Raw genomic sequence first — 22,478 nt, forward strand, 5'->3', positions numbered from 1 at the left:
TATTCCGGGCGCTTTAGAGTTTTTGATTTTTTTCGCAATAGCCAATAATTCGTCTTCTGTGACTAATAGGGGTGGCTCCGTAGCTTCGTTTCGTTTAATATAGGAAATTGAGGCATGTGTTGGGAATAACGCTTCGACAACATTTTTCATAAAGGATGCGTTCTTAGGTTGCTGAGACTTATTTTTAAACTTTGACATACAAATTTTGTATGCCGTTCTCCAGGGGTCTATGTTCGCTTCTTCACAGATCTTTTCGAAACAGGATCTTTTACTACGGATAATGGCTGACTTCAGGAGCTTTTTTTGATATTTAAATGATTCTCTGAGTCTGATTTCGTTATCACCTCCCTGGTTACGCTGTAGGCGGCGTCTAGCTGAGTGACAGAGCTTCCTCAGCCTGGCGATTTCGTCGTTCCACCAGTACACCGGCTTCCTATTTATATTGTGTCTCGTTCTGCGCATAGTTGCATCGCATGCTGCAACTAGCTCTTTTTGCACAGCGGATACTAAGTGGGCGGCATCTTCGCCTGATGCCTTTGCCGCACTCCAGACGCTTTCAAAAACGTTAGTATCAAAGTCTTTTTGCCGCCAACTTCGTTTTCGAGAAGTATTTCTACGACAGAGTTCCGTTTCCTGTGAGAACGAAACTTCGGCAATTATAGCCATATGATTGCTATTTGTATACAAGTCTGACACCTTCCATTTAGTATGCCTGCTAAGCGCGTCGTTGGCAAACATTAGGTCTATTACTGATCCTTTATTTCCCTTTTGAAAGGTATTTTGTGTGCCACTGTTTAAAATCATAAGGTTTGTTTGACTCAAAAATTCTAGAATGAGGCGACCACGATGGTTTGTAATTCTGCTACCCGAAGCAGTAGACCATGCGTTGAAATCTCCCGCTATTATTATTGGAGATTTGCTTCTGATTTCTAGAGACAACTCCAGGAGAAAATCTTCAAATTCACTAATTTGCGAGCATAGCAGCTTACAAAAAATATTCCGCCCATGTAAAGCCATTATGGGTTTCATTGGAGCGAGATGTGAAGGCTTGTCCTTTGCACTCCCATATTGCTGCTTTGCCACTTATATCTTTACACCAAGTGCTTTCCGAACGTTGAGAATATTGTTCGCTTAATATGGCGACATCTATGTTTTCTTCTAGCACCGTCTGTTTTAGAAGGTCTTGTGCTGCAGCGCAATGATTGAGATTAAGTTGCAGTATCTTCATTTTTTCGTTGACTTTAACATATCTGCGTATTTAGGACAGGCCGTACTCAGAACAGAGTGTTCCCCTTTGCAGAGCATACAACTCGGGGAATTCGTGCATGTCTTTGCCATGTGACCTGGGGTTCCGCAAAGAGTACAAAGGGATGACCTATCAATGGGGCTGCTACATTTGGGTGCTATATGTCCTAGTTGGAAGCACCTAAAACAACGAGTAATAGGTGAAAATTCCCGGAGACGACAAATAGACCACCCGATCTTTACTTTACCGCACTTAAGTAAAGTTTTGGCATCCTCAGCTCGTAGGCATATAAGAGCTATTTAAGTGCCACTTCGAGTTTTCCGCAAATTTTTTATATTTTGCTTCCCCAGGTTCTGGATCCCACACTCCTTTTGTAATGCCTCACAGATTTCTTCAGGGGTGGTTATCTCATCCAAGTCTTTTTTATTTTTTTATGTTTTTGGCTGTATTACGGCCATCTCACCAATAACTCCTTCTAGGGCACTTTCGAACGTGTCGGCTCTCTTTTCTGCTTGATTTTTTAGTTCAATTAGCAGGTCTCCTTTGAGGGTTTTTCTAATGTACCTCACGTTTGAACCCAGTTCTTCAAGGCCTCTGTCGCATTTTATTTTTTTCAAAATATCCGCATACGGCGCTCCCTCCTTATTTGTTAAGATTATAGCGTCTGGTTTCGATCTGATTTTCTTCACGATCGGTTTCTTCTTTCTTACGAAGTTTACCCATTTCTCGCCAGCGCGCTTGTCTCCCACACTGTCTTTGTGCATGCATTCAGTGACCTCACTATATGTTGCTTGCACTTTATGACTCATGTTTTTCGGCTTCTTTGTTGGTGGCAAATATCCCAATACCTCGCGAGGTCTCTTTGGGGCATTTTTATCACTTTTGATAGGAGATACCTGCGACGCTTTTCCTACCATAACTCTTTTCGACGGGTGCTCTTGCTTTTCTGCTTTGTCATACAAGCTTGTGATACAGCTTATCAGATCCCGCATAGCTTGGTTAATATGTCTCTGACCAGACATCATGCCTTCGAGCTGTTTGATTTTTTTACCCAGTATGCAGTAATTACTGGGATTTTCATTATTTCCATTATTTTGGAGCTGCTCAGATTTGCCACCTTTGCCTGCTTGGTCGGGATTTTCGCATATTTTTGCTGATCCAGCAGCGGTGGCCCCTTCAGGTTTGCCTTTTGGAGGCGTTCTCAAAATTTTTGAGTTCCTCCGAAAAGGATTCTCTGGTGTGCATCCCAAACTGTTCTCAGAGGCCATAATTCTGCCAGAGAATAGTTGGGAACACCTGTCAGTGGGTACGTTCAGTCTTTGCCCTAATAAACCTTACTTATATTTTGATGGTTGGCAATGCCGTAACCAAAGCAAAACAAAGAAGGAGAAAAAGGAGAAACAAAACAAAAAAAACAGCTGATAGACTAAGTCAAAACGGCAAAAAGGAATTAAGTGCACGTTTTGATACGCTGTTACGAGGGGAAATTCCTATTTATTTTTTGTTTTATGTATATAAAATTATCAAAAAAGGGGCAGGTAAGTGCCAAATTCTATTCTATTGAAACCAAATCAAAGTACTTATCTAATTTTTGGTACTAGCATCCACTCAATCAGAAGTCCAGTTCCAGTCTCCCGGTAAGTCTCAAACAAAAACACACAAAAACAAGTCTGCTACCACTTTAAAAATCACCAATTCTTTCTGATGTTTTGGACCACTAAAAAACACGTCTGCTCGGACTCGCTGCTGACGTACTACTCCAAGGATTCTACTCCAAGGAGAACTGTACATAACACCCTAGGTGTGTTACTATCTAATCTTATCTATACTACTTGTTATGTTGTTTCTGGTATCAATAGTGAAACTGATTATTCTTTGGTGAGATCGAACAGTATAAATTATATTGACAAGGAAGACTTACTAAATCACTGAGTTTCTAAACGCTATCTTTTATGGGCATATGTATAAGTTGCGCTTATCAAATTGTCTTTAAATTACCCAAGTAAAAACGTATTTTTATTTCATTTCAACTCTGTAGAAATTTAAATATTTTCATTCAACATATTGTAATCCTAAGTGGCACGTACATTACGAGTTGCAGGTGAAATTTAAAGAAGCATTAAATGATTAATATGCAATAATTACCGATAGACAGGCTTCGGGTTTGCGCATGGCACAACAATGGGATCGCCCAGACGTGCTACCACGCTTGTGGCCTTCTCGTTCATAATGGGCGGCACGAGTTCTCGCATTTCTGTAGAGTATAAAGAGACAAAGAAAAAGAGTGAGAGTGTTAAAAATTTTTACAAAAATATTATACCGGCTTATTAAGAATACACTTGCTTATAGAAAACAGTTACCAACAAAAACAACAATAAACAAAAATGTTCCAAAGAACTCAGCGCAAATGAAACAGATATTAACGGCAATTACATATGCATTTACTCCCAATAACAACCACAATTAAATAGTTCTTGTTTTTTTTGTTTGTTTATTTGCGCTCGTACGCGCTTTTGAGTACTTTTCAAGTGCCTGCAGCGTATACATATTGCAAGCTTCATGTCTAGGTTGCCTTTGGATTTTAGCTTCGAAACTATCGGTAATTAATTTGACGATGTAATTAACGCACCGCAACATTATAAAACCCTCATGCGATTGGCGATGCTTGGAGTAACCTCGGTACATTATTGTGAAAGTCATAAGCAACGTATTCGCAGCGGTTGGCAGAGGGAAATTCGTAACATGTTAATCAGGTGCTTCCAATAGTCGAATTCCATTTTCACTCGGCTTTCCTCATAGGCAAAATTTACAATATGCAAGAAACACAAACCAAAAAGACTCGAAATATCTCAGTAAAATGATTTGTGGAGATGGGGTTTGAAGATCCAAAGATCCATGAAAGTTACCCGACGTCAAAAAATTTAATTGAACTAAAATATAATTGCTTGACTATAGAGTCCATAATCCCAAAACTTCAAAACGATATACGTAGCAATATATGGACTTCGTTCAGCCGTTATTGGATGTGTACCTTGCACGTGGCTTATATCACATCATATTTCGGCTAAGCATGATTCTCTCCCACAGAAGTCAAAGCTAAAATATTGAAATAAAATCAAAGACAGGGGTCAAGTTAGAGTTACCTGAGGGGAAGATGCATATCCTTTTAATTGAATAAATAATAGAAAAGTCACGTTGGCTCTATAATTTTTATTTTTTCCGCTCTAACATTGCAGCTTGAGTTGACGTAAAGAGCAACTACTCTACTTTTGAAAATTTTAATTGGTCAAAGATGGATCTCCTGGCTTCTACAGTTTTCTTTTTCAAACACATAAATTGTAACTTAAAAGCAGATCAGCTATCCTTTTACAAGATTGAGCCTTAATGTCCGAGAACACAAATACCTCAATGGATTAGCTATGCAAATATTTTCGAGACAGATCTTAATAATTTGTATATAAATAATTCAATATTATATTAATTCGGATGAAAAAGGGATGCTAGATCAGCTGCAAAAACTTCCTAAACTCTTTTTCATTGGGAATTTTTGAGTTAAAAAATTTGTTTAGGGGCTTATTATTATAAGGTCTGGCGCAAAAGAAACAGGACTGTGAAAAAAACAACAAAAAATTAATATTTTTCAAAAGTTATATTTTTTTATTCAAAGTAGTTTCCTGATGCTTCGATACAGCGTTTAGCCCGGTCAATTAGCATTTCAAATGAGTTTTTAAGGTCATTTTTCGGAATGCTCTTGAGAATACCGGTCGTCGCCTTTGGATAGCTGAAATGTCCTGAAACCAGTGTCCTTTCATGGGCAAATTGAGTTTTCTAAATAGGTAAAAATCACAGGTTGCCAGATCTGGTGAGTAGGGTAAGTGAGTAATGGTTAATATGGAGTTTTTTGTCAAAAAATCAGTGACAAGCGTCGATCGATGCCACGGCGCATTATCGTTCAACAGGCGCCAGGACCCTGCCTCACGGTATTGTGGTCGAGCACGACAAATGCGTGACAAAAGACGCTTCATAACACCATAAACTTTTTTCATCATTTGAAATGTTTCAGTAAACGTTTTCCCAAGTTTAAAACAAATTTTAATATTTGCTCTTTATTCAAAATCCATTTTACGACCGATGACCAAAAACTGCTGTCACTTTTTGATCGATAACGTCGATTGTAGTTATCCAATTGTCTTAAAATTTTTACGAAATGTCAACAAGAGATCAAGCTTTTTACTTCATATACCCGCCAATAAGTGGCGCCAGCAGAAACAGTTATATTTAAAAAGTTTTCTTTCTTTTGCCGCAGACCTTGTATAATACAACCAAGTTGATTCTCCACAAATAATTCGAGACCCATTACCTTTAAAGTCGTTTTCGACACAATGGCTGCATATTCCATGCCGTGTCTAAATTTTGCATCCCGTGCGAGACCATACTGATATGCAAAATGACGTTAGCCACAATTATCAGAACCGTCAAAATCGGGAAAGACCTCTAGGAGCCGTTCGATATCAGACGAGGCTTTAGACAGGGCGATTCTTCTTCTACATAATGTTAGAAAAATTGATACGCACCACTAAACTGAACCGTTATGACACCCTCTACTCTAAAAGCATAATGCAAATAATATTGACATCATAACTAGGCCTAAACAACAGAATCGTCAGCGCGGCCTTTCCTAGCTAAGAAAGAGAAGCCATCGAAGTTAATGTTGTGGTGAACTTTGGTAAGATGAAATACTTGGAGACCTCTGTGGTCTTTCTTAGGAACAACGTCTCTGTTGACAACTATTAATTTTAAGTGAAGGATTTTGCATACTATCTCGGAACCAACATAAATTCAACAAACAATCTAAGCCAGAATATTAAGCACACAATAACTTTCACAAACATGTGCTGCTTTAGGAATGGTAGGCAATTGAGAAGCACATCCTTATCTCAATGAACAAAAATTACGCTTTATAAATATCAGATTATTTCCGTTCAATTATACGGTGCAGAAACATGAACGAGGACGAACCGAGATGGCAAGCATTTGGAGCACTCGAGAGAACTCTTCTCGGGAGTACTTGGGGCCGCCCGTGTACATCTGGTGTCATCTTGAAAAGGATAGAGGAAACTGGCAAAGTTTGGAGTGCTGGGCTTAGACGGGCCCACATCAGTAGTGAGAAAGAAGGATGTAAATAACAAGCTCTGAATGGATCCACTGATGCGTAGTTACAAAGTTGTTAGTAACAAAAAATAGTAAGTGACCGAAAGTAAATGGCGTTGCAGACAAAGACAAACCTGTAAAGCCTTTTGTAGTAGAGCAAATTGGAAGAGATTACACACTTCAGCTACCCTTATATTGACCAAGATATCTAACAGATCTCTGTTGGTAACTGAAAGCGCACCAAATTAACCTAACTCTTTTCAATTTGCACTGAAATGTTATCGATATTTTGCACAACATTTTATAGAAGTGAAATAATAATTGAAACGGTAGTAAAACCAAATGATTATTGTTCGACTTATTTCTTTAGCGAAATTCAACCTTTTGTTCATTAAATTCACGAAATACTATACGTCATCATGATTTAATATAACAAAAAATTTATATTTCTGTTCTTGAGTTACGTGGTTCTTGTCGCAAACACTTAATACGTAGAACACGCAACTAAAATGAACATGAACCGTGAAGTGAGGTCAAGCGTGTATCGCTTTTGCAATGCTAGGTAGCCAACTCGTCTATAATCGCGTAAGCGGTGTTTACGCCAGTAAAGAAGGTAGCCACTATTTGTTGTTAGCATTGTTGTTGCTGTAGTTAACTTACCAGTCAATTGAATTTTGCCCATATTGCTGCTCACAACGGTGTCCTGCGTCAGCTTGTGATGGGTGCGGCAGCGAAAAACTTTGTGCGCATCGGTGCGAGTGATGTTGTACGCCGGTCAGTAGCATATGATTTTTCTCATCTAAAAATACAGAGTAAGGAATGTGAGAATATGTGTAGAAAGAAGCGATAAAACGAATTGAGAAATGAGGTGTGCAATAATGTATTCCTTTGCTTTATATTAGTCCTGCTTTCATTTGTTGATTCGTTGTCTAACATTTTCCGCTATATACTTAACTACAACTGCATACGCTCACCCACGTATGCATTCCTAATAATTCAGGCCACACACTCGGTATTTAAATAGTTTTGGTCGGTTGTGGCAAATAATAATAATAAAATTTTCAACAAGGATATGTGCAACGAGCTGGCTCAATGAAAGATGGCCAATGACCGAGTAAGCCCTTTGTCGGGTGTTCCACACTAAAACTACAAACACTTAAAACTCGTAGCACTGGAGACGAAATTCTGAAAGTGTAGCGCCGAGAAAAAACCCGTCTGCTGACTACTGCTGGCTCGTTTTGCTTTGCTTTGCTTTCCTAGACTAATGAAAAGCAAATAGTTGCCTGCCTGTTCTTGGAATTCCGAAAGTTGTTGCAATTTTAGTACTTTTGAGACCTTGAGGTCATTGAACTATGATGATGACTGATCAATTAATTTCAGTAAGCGAATGCATTCTTGTAGAACCCCCAAAGGTGATCTAATCACTGATGCCCAGATCATATTTAAATTATGGAGGGAACACTTCTCCAGCCTGCTGAATGGCAGTGAATGCACAACGCCAGGAGAAGGCGAACCCGATTCCCCAATCGATGACGATGGAGCAGACGTTCCATTGCCCGACCACGTAGAAGTTCGAACAGCAATTACCCGCCTGAAGAACAAGAAAGCGGCGGGGGCCGATGGATTGCCGGCCGAGCTATTCAAACACAGCGGCGAAGAACTGATAAGGAGCATGCATCAGCTTCTTTATAAAATATGGTAGGACGAAAGCATGTCCAACGATTGGAATTTAAGTGTGCTATGCCCAATCCATAAAAAAGGAGACCCCACAACCTGCGCCAACTACCGTGGGATTAGCCTCCTCAACATCGCATATAAGGTGCTATCGAGCGTAATGTGTGAATGATTAAAGCCCACCGTTAACAAACTGATTGGACCTTATCAGTGTGGCTTTAGACCTGGAAAATCAACAACCAACCCGATATTCACCATGCGCCAAATTTTGGAAAATACCCGTGAAAGGAGAATCGACACACACCACCTCTTCGTCGATTTCAAAGCTGCTTTCGACAGCACGAAAAGGAGCTGCCTTTATGCCGCGATGTCTGAATTTGGTATCCCCGCAAAACTAATACGGCTGTGTAAGCTGACGTTGGGCAACACCAAAATCTCCGTCATAATCGGGAAGGACCTCTCCGAGCCGTTCGATACCAAACGAGGTTTCAGACAAAGCGATTCCCTATCGTGCGACTTCTTCAACCTGCTTCTGGAGAAAATAGTTCGAGCTGCAGAGCTAAATAGAGAAGGTACCATCTTTGATAAGAGTGTACAGCTGCTTGCGTATGCCGATAATATCGATATCATCGGCCTCAACAAGTGCGCCGTTAGTTCTGCTTTCTCCAGGCTGGACAAAGAAGCACAGAAAATGGGTCTGGCAGTGAACGAGGGCAAGACGAACTATCTCTCGTGATCAAACAAAGAATCGTCGCACTCGCGACTTGGCTCTCACGTTACTGCTGACAGTCATAACTTTGAAGTTGTAGACGATTTCGTCTATTTGGGAACCAGTACTAACACCACCAACAATGTCAGCCTGGAAATTCAACGCAGGATTGCTCTTGCCAACAGGTGCTACTTTGGACTGAGTAGGCAATTAAGAAGTGAAGTCCTCTCTCGACAAACAAAAACCAAACTCTATAAGTCACTCATAACTCCCGTCCTGCTATATGGTGCAGAGGCTTGGACGATGACAGCAACCGATGAGTCGACGTTGCGAGTTTTCGAGAGAAAAGTTCTGCGAAAGATTTATGGTCCTTTTCGCTTTGGCTACGGCGAATATCGCATTCGATGGAACGATGAGCTGTACGAGATATACGACGACATCGACATAGTTCAGCGAATTAAAAGACAGCGGCTCCGCTGGCTAGGTCATGTTGTCCGAATGGAAGAAAACACTCCAGCTCTGAAAGTATTCGACGCAGCATCCGCCGGGGGAAGCAAAGGAAGAGGAAGACCTCCACTCTGTTGGAAGGACCAAGTGGTGAAGGACCTGGCTACGTTTGGAATATCCAATTGGCGCCACGTAGCGAAAAGAAGAAACGACTGGCGCGCTGTTGTTAGCTCGGCTATAATCGCGTAAGCAGTGTCTACGCCAATTAAGAAGAAGAAGAATGCAAAAAATACGGTCATGAACAGAGATTATTTTCACTCACGAATCATATTATTTGTTAAGATTGACCTATAGCCTGTATATAAGCGTATGCTTATCAACAGTTCAAAATAAAGATAGCCACTTAGCCTATTGGATCGATTAGAGGGTTCACTCCATCAGTGACAAGAAATAGAAAGCAGTCGCTTCTTTGGATACAATCATTCTTTGGATACATCATTAAAAATTTGAGCAGGTTATCAATCTCCCTAAAAAATAATTTAAACTACTTGTCGCGACTTCAACTGTCCTTTCGTGGTACATGCAAGAGCCAACATGAAAAGATGTATCCGCTAAGAAAGCATGTCACCTCCATTAAGTTTCTTTAAATCGCTGGGGTTGGATAAAGTGGCCAATATTTAAATTTTTATTATACTATAACACTTGAACGGAGAAAGCTAGAACGGAGCTTGGGTATTTCTCAAACAGATATTTTTCATTCGGATTTTTAAGATATCATATAATAACGGTTCTTTATATTGACATCGAGAACTCGTATATTAATTATCATTTTCTTTAAGTATGACGACTCTTATCGTGACCCCATTGAACTTGTAATTAGTTCAACATATAATTCTCACTTCCACGATGGATATGTATTGAAATTTGGTTCCTGCAGCCATGATGTTACCGTTACATACTCCTTAACAATCGACGGTATATTCCATTTAATTAACACATTGCTACCAATAAAACCTCCTGGATTTTGCACTTGCGGTTCGTAACGTTGATTTATGTACAGCTGCAAATAAAAGGGAAATAAAAGAAAAACATTACAAATGCATTAATTACTCAAATTACAACAACAAGACATACAACATTACATTATCACATTACTGAAAAAAACGTACCTAAACATACATTTGTGTGCATGTATTTGTGAACTCCTAATACGGGCCACATTGATTATTCCTAATAGCTCGTTAATGGCAAAAGCAAAAATCAAAATAAATTTTTATAAAGTGTTGACAAGTTTAGTAATAAATACAAAAATGTTTTATGCAGATGGGTTGAAATCAATTTAAAATGAAGAGCAATATGCGCACCGTTCCTACGACAGTCGGAATTATACCCGAATTGACCCGGATTTCTACCGTCTATCGACTGTCGATTCGGCAACATTATTGAAGCTCATACGAGTATACATAATACTTTCTGAGGTTTAAACATCAACAATTCAAATTTGCACATGAATGGGTGAACATCTATCAGAGAAGCGAAGTTAAGGAATTGGCATGCATCTTGAAAATTACATACATTTGGTTGCTGTAACTGAGTTCAAAACGTCCATTCCTCTATGAAAGTTATTGAATCTGAATGACTCCTAAAACTTACGTGATCAAGATCAAGTTATAGCTCAGTCACAAATGGAAAAAAGTTCCTAGAAATGTAGTGATTATATTGGAAATATATTCGGTCTCTTGATACATATTTCACTTCAACCTTTATGAGCATGTATTCACATAACTTTTTGGGAGTGTTGCAATGTTGATTAGGTGGACATTTGTAATCGGAAATAACATTCGAAATTACAATATTAATGGTAAAAGAACTTCCCGAATGCAATGGATTACACCGGCCAACAAAAAAAATATTTTTTTTGGGGTTTCTGTTCTCATGCTTGAATTCTGATTCTAGAAATTGAAAAACACTTAAATATTAGTCTTTAGCTCTTCTAGTTTGCTTTAGGCTGATCTACATCGATAAGTATATTTGGGGTTTAATACGAGAGAGCTCATATGAGCATAAGAGAAATAAAAAAATATTCACTTTTAGACAGTAATTTCTGGTTATTTTACATTTATATATTATTGTTTATCACACATCTTGAATAAAAATGACTCTTGTATCTAAAAAAAAGTTTTCTAATTATAATCTATAGTGAAATTGTAGAAGAAATATAAAAATCATCGAAAAATTGCTATAATTTCTATGAAAGCAAACTTTAACCGGAAAAAAAAAATTTTCCCGTATTTTTGTCATAGGAGAAACTAAAATTTAACATGTAGATGTCAGACCCAAAAATCGTGTTGACCGGTGTTATTATACCTAAGCTTTAGCACTATTCCTACCAGAACCGATCAAATGACGGTTTTTTAAATTTCAATTGGGATTTCCTACATTCAACGTAAGTAAAACTTTTCGACATTTCCTTTTTTTTTTATTGTTTATTTTCTGAGAAAAAATTGTAATTTGTCTTACCTGTCACGACCGTTTATTTGACAGGTAGTACGATTTATACATTTTTGTAATAGTTTCTCTTTAAGACTCAATGCTAAAAGTTTACAGTTGTTACAAGCGAATGATAATATAGTTGTGGCACGATTTTATCAGAAAAGTGCCTTCCAGGAAATGGTTTACTTCACTTTCAAGTGTTTACAGTTCTCGCTCGAATATCGGTTGACATTCGATACGGTCTGGGTCGGAAGAAATAAACTTATAACTGAAGGAAATGTATAGACATCTTTTCACGAATTCAAACAATATAGGCTTGTGACACGAATATATTGCATCGAAATGTGAAAGTTACAAAGAGTATACTTCGCAGTCTTTTATTATTATTTTGTAATATTTTATATAGTATTAGGTGTTAGAAGTGCCATTTTCAAAAAACTGAACCAGATTAAAAATACGTCGCAGTCAGTTTCATATTTTATCTTTTATTAATCTTTTTTATCTATATTGATTAACATTTTCATATATTAGTTTTTATTTTCTCCGTTGAATATTTACCCCAAAATGTCAAAATGTTTGAGGAGTGAGAATGTATTATTAAAGAGAATAAATGGTATTGATGCAGAATGTTCTGAAGATGATTAGGATATTCTGGATACGGAATTCGAAAAATTATGATCCACTTGAAACCGACTTGAACACTGATGAGAACGAAGAGAATATTTCGAACGTACGTAGACGATGAAACGGAAGGGAATTTTTAGTTACTTCCGATAGTGAAAATGACGTAAGCGAAAAGTAGGGTCCAAACCCGGAAGAGCACCTGGTTATAATAATTTTAGGGAAACAGGCCCGACTGGGTAAAGTAACCGTAATATTATGAAAGGTGAAGTTAAGATAGAATTTTCTGTGATAATTGGCGGCACAGCGGCAGAGGTATTTAGAGTGTTAGGATATAAATGGGAACTGTCTACTGCAAAGCTATAGGAATTTTTTGCAATTCTGTATGCACGCGACGACGAATATGACGTTAAAAATATAGATATAGCACTTCTATGGAATTAAAAGTGAAGCCCGCCTTTTTTCTCAAATACTATGAGTAAACCATATATTAATATTCACAAACAATTGTTTCCAACGAAAGCAAGGTGTACATTCACTCAATACATGCCCAATATTTGGTTGGACAAATTTGGTATAAAAATTTGGTATAAAAATTTGGTTATCGTACGTGGCAGATCAATAATATACGGCTTTCCATATTTGGGAAAAGATGAAAGTAGAGAACCCTCAGTTCATCTTGTTTGTTGCTATGAAATTAGAAGAAACGTATGTAGGATATGGAAGAAATATAACCACGGACAACTTTTCTACAAACCTAACTTTAGCAACAAAACTTTTAGCAAAAAAAAAACTACGATTGTTGGGACACTTAGAGCAAATAGAAAAGAGCTACTATGACTGGCACTTTGTGCCAAACCAAGAAATAAAGTTCTAATTCTCAGTTCAATGCACAACTCCGTACAAGTTGAAGAAAATTACCCGAACACTGACACCGACCGTCCAAATGGCCAGAAATTATTCGGTAAAATCTAAATCTTGGAGATGGCCTTTGCAAGTATTTTTCAATATCTTGGATTTAGCCGGGATAAATGCATTGCTGTTATATAAAGAAACTACGGGAGGAGAAATTACAAGACAGGAATTTCTATTCCAACCGCCAGAAGAACTTGCCATCGAATACGAACAAGAGTTCGGCAAAGAAAATCAACCAAGACCCATCGCAAGTATAAGACCAGGTTTTCGTGAACTAAAATTATGTAGATAATGCAGATGACTAAATGGGGTAATGTCTTTTACAATTTGTATATTGTATATATACAGCTAACAGTATTACCCACTGTTAAATAATGTTGGGTACTTGGTGTAAGTGGAAAAAAAAATTGCTGGAAATATACATATTCGGATCGGAGAATAAAGAAGTAAACATTTATTTTGGGAGTCTGATGAAACCCCATAATTATGGAAAATCTAATCCTTCACTTAGAAAACCAGCTCCGTAATTTACCCAAAAATATTATACTACGTATCTCAAATAGTCCACTGAGACCTTCTGACAATCTAAATTCTTGTAATAAAAGGAATAAGTTTTCAAACGCCATGCGGTAATACTTATTTCTTAAAGACTATTCTGCTTAACATTAGGAGCCCTGTTAACCTTTTTTTGTACACACTCACATGTCAGTGCATATGCAATGTGTAACTAACACTGATCTACAAAATGCAACTGCTTGAGTAAGTAAATATTACAATGCTAGCCGAAATTACTAATGCCTAACCCATTTGTAGCCCTTTAAGAAGGCATGAAATGAACCTTCAACTCGGCGGCGGACGCAAGGATTTACAGTTAACAACCACTCCTGTAGTTCTGGTAAATTGCTCCTACTGCGATTTCATCACACAAAAACTAAATAACACATATGGAAGTGCTCTTATTACTTTTCCTTTAATATCTTCTTATTTTTTTTTTATTTTTTCTACGAAATGGTTCCTTTTCAGCAAAGATATGAACGTAATTCGAACTGTGGCAATTCTGCAATATTTTGTGAAAACTGTGCCAATGCCAAATGCCAAACTGTAAGATTATAAGTGCTTGCATTCTCATACAATAATCATGTTTATGTGTGTTTTGGTGCGTATGTTGCTGGAACTAAACACACATCCAAGTGTAAGTAGGTAAAAGGTGCAATATAAGTTGTTGCACAGAGATGGTTAAACTAGAATACTTTTAGAAATCTAATCTTATAACTTAGTTTTGATTAGGATTATTATTAAACGATGCCCTTGAACAATTCCACCTTTCTGTGAGATACGAGCAAGAAAATCTATCTCTGAATGACCATATCGTAAATTCTACACCAACTACCTTAGTGTTGGTCTTCTTGTATATGGTGGAAGATCTGTTGATGGAATGATTTGAAATTGAAATTCTACCACCTTAAGATGCTATGACTTGTGGATAGAAAATATAATATTTAGGGGGTATAGTCAGGCTTCTGAGTAAGCAGTTAAAGTCGTATGGTTATATTTAATTTCTATTCTTGCGTCCTCGCCGAGCACCCTGGGAGTGTGAGCACCACTTGTGTGGAGCGTGGGGTCACGGCCGAAAGGAAAGAAGCTTCAGTGTTCAATAATTGTAGCGTCTGTTTACCAAAGATGCGGCTGAACACAATGTTTAACTTGTAGCGTAATGGATTTTATTAATTTTTGCTTGTAAATTTTTTAATAACAAATATAACAGTTTTCATCCACATTTAATTAAAACTAGTAAAAAAAATATTCCATTTTATTCTATTAATTTATGCCGAATTTTTCGTTTAATTCCCTTCATTAAATTCTGCACACCTTCTTTTGTAACGGCATGATTTGCGTCCTTAAGCCAGTTTTTTTAAAAATTCGTTAACGATTTCGGCAACTCGATGGTCCTTTTTCAAGTTCCGTTTGACAATTGCCCAATACTTCTCTATAGGACGAAATTCTGAAGCGTTTGGGGGTTCTCCTCTTTTTTAACAAAATTGACAATGTTATTCTTCAACAAAGCCAAGGAGGAATGGGCGTAGTGCACTGTGGCTAAATCGTGCCAAAATAATGTTGACACGATATCTTTCTTACAAAGTGACATATGGTGATGGTTTAGACACTCTTTATTATAATTATCGACTGATATAGTACCCTTTGTGAAAAATGGAGTGGTCTTAAGACCGCAAGAGCAAATAGCCTGTCAGATGAGTATTTTCTCGCCATATTTTTCTATCTCAATTGGTGAAACTGGCTGGTCGACACTTCCATCTTTTGGTATCGTATAGAATTGCGGACCCGGTAATGTTCTTGAGTCCATTTTTACGTATGTTTCATCGTCCATTATAACACACTCAACACAACCATTTAGCAAACGTTCGTACAACTTGCGTAGCATTGTTTTACCTATTTTTATTTGTCGTTGACCTTTTTTGGGAATCTTTTGTTTTTTTATAAGTTTTAAATTATTTCTTTGCTTCACTCTTTAAATCATAGTAGCACTGGTTTTAGCTTTTTTCGCCTAATCGCGCACAGATATTGATTTGTTTTGGTTCATTAAGACCAACAATTTTGATTCAAGTTTTGGATCTCAAGGGATTTTTTCGACCACTTTTTGAAAAATCATTAAGATAACAAGTTTCATTGAACTTTATTATAATATTTTTCACATCATTTACACTGACTTTAAATCGTTTTGCTGGCTTTCTGTATGAAAGGCTTTTTTCGATGCAGTAGTTGTGCACAATTTGCCTACGCACGTGCTCTTTGATTCGAGGCATCGTGCAAATGGTATTACAAATTACGGAGAAAGAGAATAAAGAGACAGCGGCTGCGTTGGCTAGGTTTTGTCATCCGTATGGATGAAAACACGACAGTTGTGAAAGTTTTAGATTCAGTACACGCCGGTGGAAGCAGAGAAAGAGGAAGACCTACACTTCATTAAAGAGATCAGGTAAATAAGTTCCTAACGGCGCGTGGTATCCCGAATTGGCCAAATAACGAAAAGAAGAAACGACTGACGCGATGTTGTTAACTCAGTTTTTGAGACATCGATTCTAACGTCCTTTTTGCCAGCGGTACCGCTTATTTGACCCACTACAACCTATAGCATAAATTGAAAGCTTTGAGGAAATATTTTTAAGACATCTGAGCTATCGGGTTATAGTTCTTCAAAGAACTTACAATCTTATAAGAAGTCTTGTTGAAGTTTGGATCAACAATTTCATTTGATGAAACTGACCAAAACCCTTATTTTGGTCATTCTGAAGTTTCTTCGTTTTCCTTGTTTTTGACATCTTCAACTTTGTTACTTTCCATCTAAGACATATGTACTGCATTCTCTTATAATTTTGACTATATGCAGCTTTAGAAAACTCTGCGATAATGCAGTAGCATCAATTTTGACGGTGGTCAGTTGCTGTATTCGGACTATAGTCAGAAATAGCAAACAAGCACCGCAACAACGCCAGTTTTCCCATAAAGGGCAACGTCCGCCCGACGCTAACACAACAACTCTAGCGTAATTGAAAGTGTGCATATATATACAGTGAGTATATATACGTATATGTACATGTGAAGATATATAAGCACAAACAGCGCAGAACCTAATTGCATCCTTGCACGTTTCGAGGCGGCCAAACGAACGACCAAACGAGGCAAACTCACATTTCTCGTTGATAATTTCAAATTTTGGCTCGACAATTGCAGCAGTGCAGCAATATACACCGCACGATATTCACATAGAAACAACCAAAATTTGCAAAAAAGCTAACAAGAACGGAAAACCGTAATTCAATGTGAACGAAAAGCAGTGAAAAGCACGCACCGACAACGCCTAATATATGTACGCCTCCTGTCAACTCCCGCACACTTGACCACCATCACCGCTGTTGTCATCACATTCGTCGGGTCTGTTTTCAGCATACAAGCGGATAAGCGAGCAAAAAGCTTTACTTAATAACTCTAATAATGCAGTATATACGAGCAGAATCCGATAATTTCAAAGGTTCATATTTCGATAGCACAACTACCGCAAGAGAACTTTAGCACCGACTCAGACTAATCGGACTCCGTGTTTGCTTTAACCGAATTTAGAATATATCGCGGCTGGATTTGGGAAAGATAGATGAAAGAAAATGTTTTATTTTCGCGGCAAATCTGCGCCGAAGATTATGGCGATGATTGTCTATCCCGTAGCAGAGTGCACAAGTGGTGCCAACGTTTTCAAAGTGGTCGTGAGGACATAAATGACGATCAACTTGTGGGCCAATCAAAATCCGTGAATTCATCCAAAATCAGCCGAAATCATGATTGAAGTTCATGGAAATGGAATTGAGCATCTCCAAAACATCGATCTATCGCATTTTGACCGAACATTTGGGCTTACGAAAGACGTGTGCACTGTTTGTTCCGCACAAATTGATTGACGACCAAAAATTGCTCAGAATCTAACGTTCGATTCATTGTGATCGATTATTTGACCCAAAATCACATTTTAACCATTAACCGCTTCCCGTATTCACCGGATATGGCACCGTGCGACTTCTTCCGTTTCGGAAAACATTTGCCCTTGAAAGGAAAGCGTTATGCAGACATAGAGGCCCTTCAAAAGGCTTGCATCCGGCATACTGGCGGCCATACCGGCCAACGAGCTAAAACACTCGTTCGACATGCTCTGGACTGCGCAAAAAGCTATTTTGAATAAAATAAATTGATGAATTTCATTTGTTCTGTTTATTTTTTAAAGTCCTGTTTACTTTGGAACTTTCTCTTTCGACCACATACGGTTTTAGACTGTCTACAACAGTCTATGTGGCTGAAATTGGGGGCTCAGCAAACCACTACACTCCTTGATATGAAAAGAACAAAATACAGCTCAGCAAGTTTGTATCCAAATGAGTGTAATCAACATGAGGGTGTATGAGTGTTTTTCTGCATTTGAGTCCACTGGACAGTAAAACCATTCGGAAAGATACTGCAACTGGAATCGGTGTATTACAGCAAACAATAGTATGTCAGTGTGTATGTATAGATTGTATGAGAAATTTCGAAGCTGTCAGCTTTGCAAGTTTTCATTTTCACTCATCGACTGATTGAAGTGTTGCATGAAAGCTTCCCAGCGTGTGTTTGTGTGGGTTGTTAGGCTTCACTTTGACGCAACTCGCTTTCGTCCGGGCATAATTTTTCTGTTTTTCCTACCTACACTGGCTCAATTTTCGGTGCGACATTTACCATTATCAGCCCATAGCGTTCCCTCTGCCAGTTTTTAGGCATACAAATTGCATGTCGCGTATATACGGGCGGAAATGTATGTGAATGTAGTTTTTTGAAATGAAAGCGAGGGTATGTGAAATGTCCAGAAATATCAGTAAAATTTGTGTAATTTACATGTTTATGATTACCGTTTATAAATGTGTGTAGAGTTGTTTATTTTATTGCTCGTGATGTATGCTGCGGAAGGATGGAGTCATGTGTAGAAGTTCACACAAGTGAGGAAAGTATTCAGATTGCCATTTATATGGCAGTGGCCAGAAACGATTCTCTCACATAACGCTCAAGCAGCACTTCTGGTCTTTGACCAAGTATCCTCTGGGCAGCCAAAATCGGGAAGGACTTCTCCGAGCCATTAATAGCAATCGCGGTTTCAGACAACGCGACTCCCTTTCATGCGACCTCCCCAATGTACTGCTGGAGAAAATAATCCGAGCTGCAGAGCTTAATCGAGCAGGTACAATCTTTTATAAGAGTGTATGTACAACTGCTGGCGTATACCGATGGTACTTATTAATATCATTAGCCTTAATGACCGCGCCGTTGGTTTTGCTTTCTCCAGAATAGGTAAAGGAGAGAAGTCAAAACTTCTAACGTATTATTAAAATCAACGTTATTACAAATAAGGCACAAAAAATTTTCTCCGAGCTTAAAACTTTCCATCAAAACTGCCAGCCTTTCCAATCTAAGACAATTTTCTCGCAAAAACAGTTGTAGGTTCCCGCTTTCATTCGATTTAACCGTCTAACAAACAATAATTCCACACATAGTTTGTGTATGTGTATATATTATATGATATATATGAATGTTTGTACATTCGTGACCACACAAACCTTACCACTAAGCTTTCTTAAATTTTTTTTCGGACTTTTTCGTTCGATCGGGATTTTCTTCAATTTTGTTTTTTATGTGTTAAGTAAGCATAAGTAGACTTAATTATGTTATCTAATTATAATTATAATTTTTAGTTTATTAGGTTGAATGAATAAAATACAAATTAGCTTTTCTGTGTTTTACAAAAGCGGCCGATTTTATTGTTTTTAAAGTGAAACACCTACTAAACTTCGTGTTTCAATTAGAAAAAATAAAATAAAAATTAATTTCAAATATAGTGTAAATGTAATTAAATTAAAACAAAAAAAAATATAATTTTTTCATCGCATGTCAGTCGATTTAGTCATGTCCGTCTATCTGTCTGTCTGTCCGTCCGTCTATATACATATATACGAACTAGTCCCTCGGTTTTTAAGATATCGTTTTGAAATTTTGCAAACGTCATTTTCTCTCCAAGAAGCTGAACGATCGAAATCAAGTTCTTGTATGGAAAACTTTCACATTTGACATGATATATTCACGAAAATTGGTATATATTATTTTCTAAGGCAACAATGTAATCACCGAAGAAATTGTTCAGATCGGTTAACTATAGCATATAGCTGTCATACAAACTGAACGATCGGAAAAAAGTTTTTGTATGGAAAACTTTCGCATTTGACGTGGTATCTTCACGAAATTTGACTTGGATTGCTGCTTAAGGGGGGGGGGGGTTAAGGTTTGACAACTTTTTTTTTCCATTTTTTTTAATTTTTTTCTGAACCATCAACATCTCAAGAATATTGTGTTAAAGTTTTAGGTCATTCGGAGAAAAACTAACTAAGTTACAGCAGGTTGAACAACTGTACCTCCAGCTACCTGCGCTGAGTGTACAAAACTTTGAATCGATTTTCCCAAATATGTCATTTTTAAAGTCGGTGACCAGCCTACAAAAAAAACTACTGCATCGATCGTTTTGAAATTTCGTACAAATGTTCTACATATACATAACTCTCGAATGACGTTTTCCAAAAATTTTAATTTCTAAGAATTTTACAATAACAAATAAGTCGATTTTTTCGTCTAAAATCGTAATTTTGGCTTGAAAATGGTACCAAAAATTGAAAAATTGATCAATTAAAAAAAAACTCAAAGTCAATTGAAAGATAAATTATTAAACTAAAGAAAGCATTTTGATTTTTTGGTTTCGGATGATCCAGTGATGCTGTAGGCTGGTCACCGCACACCAATTTTTTTTCGAGGTGCCTGCAGAGATCGACTATAAATCCGTTATTCCTTGCGATTTTTCGATAAAACTTTTTTTAAGTATGCTTCAAATGTTTTACCTTCATATAATAATAAGTAAAATAAACCTACAGCAATAATTTTTTCTAAAAAAATTCACGAAAAAAGGTCTTTTTTCGACGAAACAAACCTTACCCCCCCTTAAGGTAATAATATAATCCCCGAAAATATTGTTCAGATCGGATTACTATAGCATATAGCTTCCATATAAACTGAACACACAGTTACTAAAAGAAATGCACCTGTGAAGGGTATATTAGCTTCGGTGCAGCCGAAGTTAACGTATTTTCTTGTTTTGTTTCATGTCATTAACTAATTTCTAAATAAAAAAAAATTATATCGCAAAAAGTACCGCTATTAAATGTAGTCAAATATGCACAATACTTGAAAATTTTTTGAGTTATAAGGTTTGCGAGGCCACGAGTGTATATACATATACATATACATATGTATCCTTCAGCTCGTGAAAAGCTTCTTGATTGAATGCATGCCGCAGTTAAAGATAAAAATCGCCTTTGAATAAACCCGCAACTACTCAGTTTGCCTTTCTAACATTAAAACGCACAATGAAACCCTTATTAAGATTTTAAATGCGCAGTGTCAAAGTTGCTAAATTGTTTTTAATAATGCACACTCAAATTTGTATGACGGAAGTTTTAAACACTGGTCGAGGTAAACAAAAACAACCAAAATATACTAATAAACCAGCAAGCATATATACATGACTATATACGTATATTAGGGCAGTATTACTTTTTGTAGAAGTCCAACTAACACTACTCTTATTGGTTATTAATGGTATGTACATTCACACATCGCGCAATCTAGATTTTAATGCTTTGTATTTATGAACAACACTGACCTCCATAAACCCCTAAATTTCTATATTTCTATTTCATTCTATCCATACTTCATCCACTATATTATTTGTCGGAAAAAGAAAGGAAAGAACAAAACACATGTAGGGAAGGGCTAAGTTCGGGTGTAGCCAATCGTTTCATAGTCGAGGGATCAAAGCCTGTGAAAACCCTTTGTATCAAACATGAAAAATTGTCACTCTGATTTCATCCATTTAAGGCAAGAGGATACACGGTTTTAGAAAAATATTACTTAATTTATGATTTTAATATTAACATCTAATATATATTCATTATTTTTTGTTAGATATTTGCAGATCTTATAACTCGATTTTGATAATATGATATAATATCTTGACGGCACTATTTGTGTAATTGTCATCCGATTTTACTCATTTTTAAAACATCTTGTGGGAATATTTAGGTAACAACATACATTAATATTTGGTTGAAATTGGTCGAGTAATTCCTGAGATTTTGGATTTCATCTAAATATGGGCGTTTTCATGGCCACTAACTAGCAACTCCAATAAAAGCCCTCTTTACCACCATAATTAATGTATTCTTTCAGATGACTTTAACAATTGGCGTCCGCCAAATGTATCATGCCAAAAAGCACTACCCTAATCCCTTTCATATGCACTGCAGATGTGTAGATATGTATGTAATGTTGCTACTTTATTGAATATTTTTGCAAGCGTTAATGAGAATAATAAAAAAGAGCAGAATTAAACTTATTTAAAAAAGGAAGGGAAAAAGTTTCATACTTATAACATTTAGCGGTTTAAGGGTGAACGGTGGCTTTCATAGTTGTTGTTTTTACAAGGTTCGCGCCATGCAGTTAATGGTAATATGTTTCTTGGCATTAGGCAGCCTCAAATAAGTATTAAACCAAACAATTAAATATTCCAAGTACACCAACGAAACCGTATCA

General features: G+C 37.2%; 1 protein-coding gene across 1 annotated transcript in view; it reads right to left on the bottom strand.

The window, feature by feature from the left end:
• Positions 1 to 22,478, bottom strand: part of LOC120781198 — a gene marked incomplete at its 5' end in the record, with an annotated part of 37,746 nt that overhangs the window by 6,333 nt on the left and 8,935 nt on the right. The window contains 3 exons of the mRNA XM_040113316.1: positions 3,392 to 3,500; positions 7,058 to 7,196; positions 10,177 to 10,287. Of these exons, the coding sequence (XP_039969250.1) occupies positions 7,173 to 7,196; positions 10,177 to 10,287 (135 nt within the window). The remainder of the gene's footprint in view (positions 1 to 3,391; positions 3,501 to 7,057; positions 7,197 to 10,176; positions 10,288 to 22,478) is intronic.

Source organism: Bactrocera tryoni, unplaced genomic scaffold (genome assembly GCF_016617805.1).
Source record: "Bactrocera tryoni isolate S06 unplaced genomic scaffold, CSIRO_BtryS06_freeze2 scaffold_494, whole genome shotgun sequence".
Taxonomy (NCBI): domain Eukaryota; kingdom Metazoa; phylum Arthropoda; class Insecta; order Diptera; family Tephritidae; genus Bactrocera; species Bactrocera tryoni.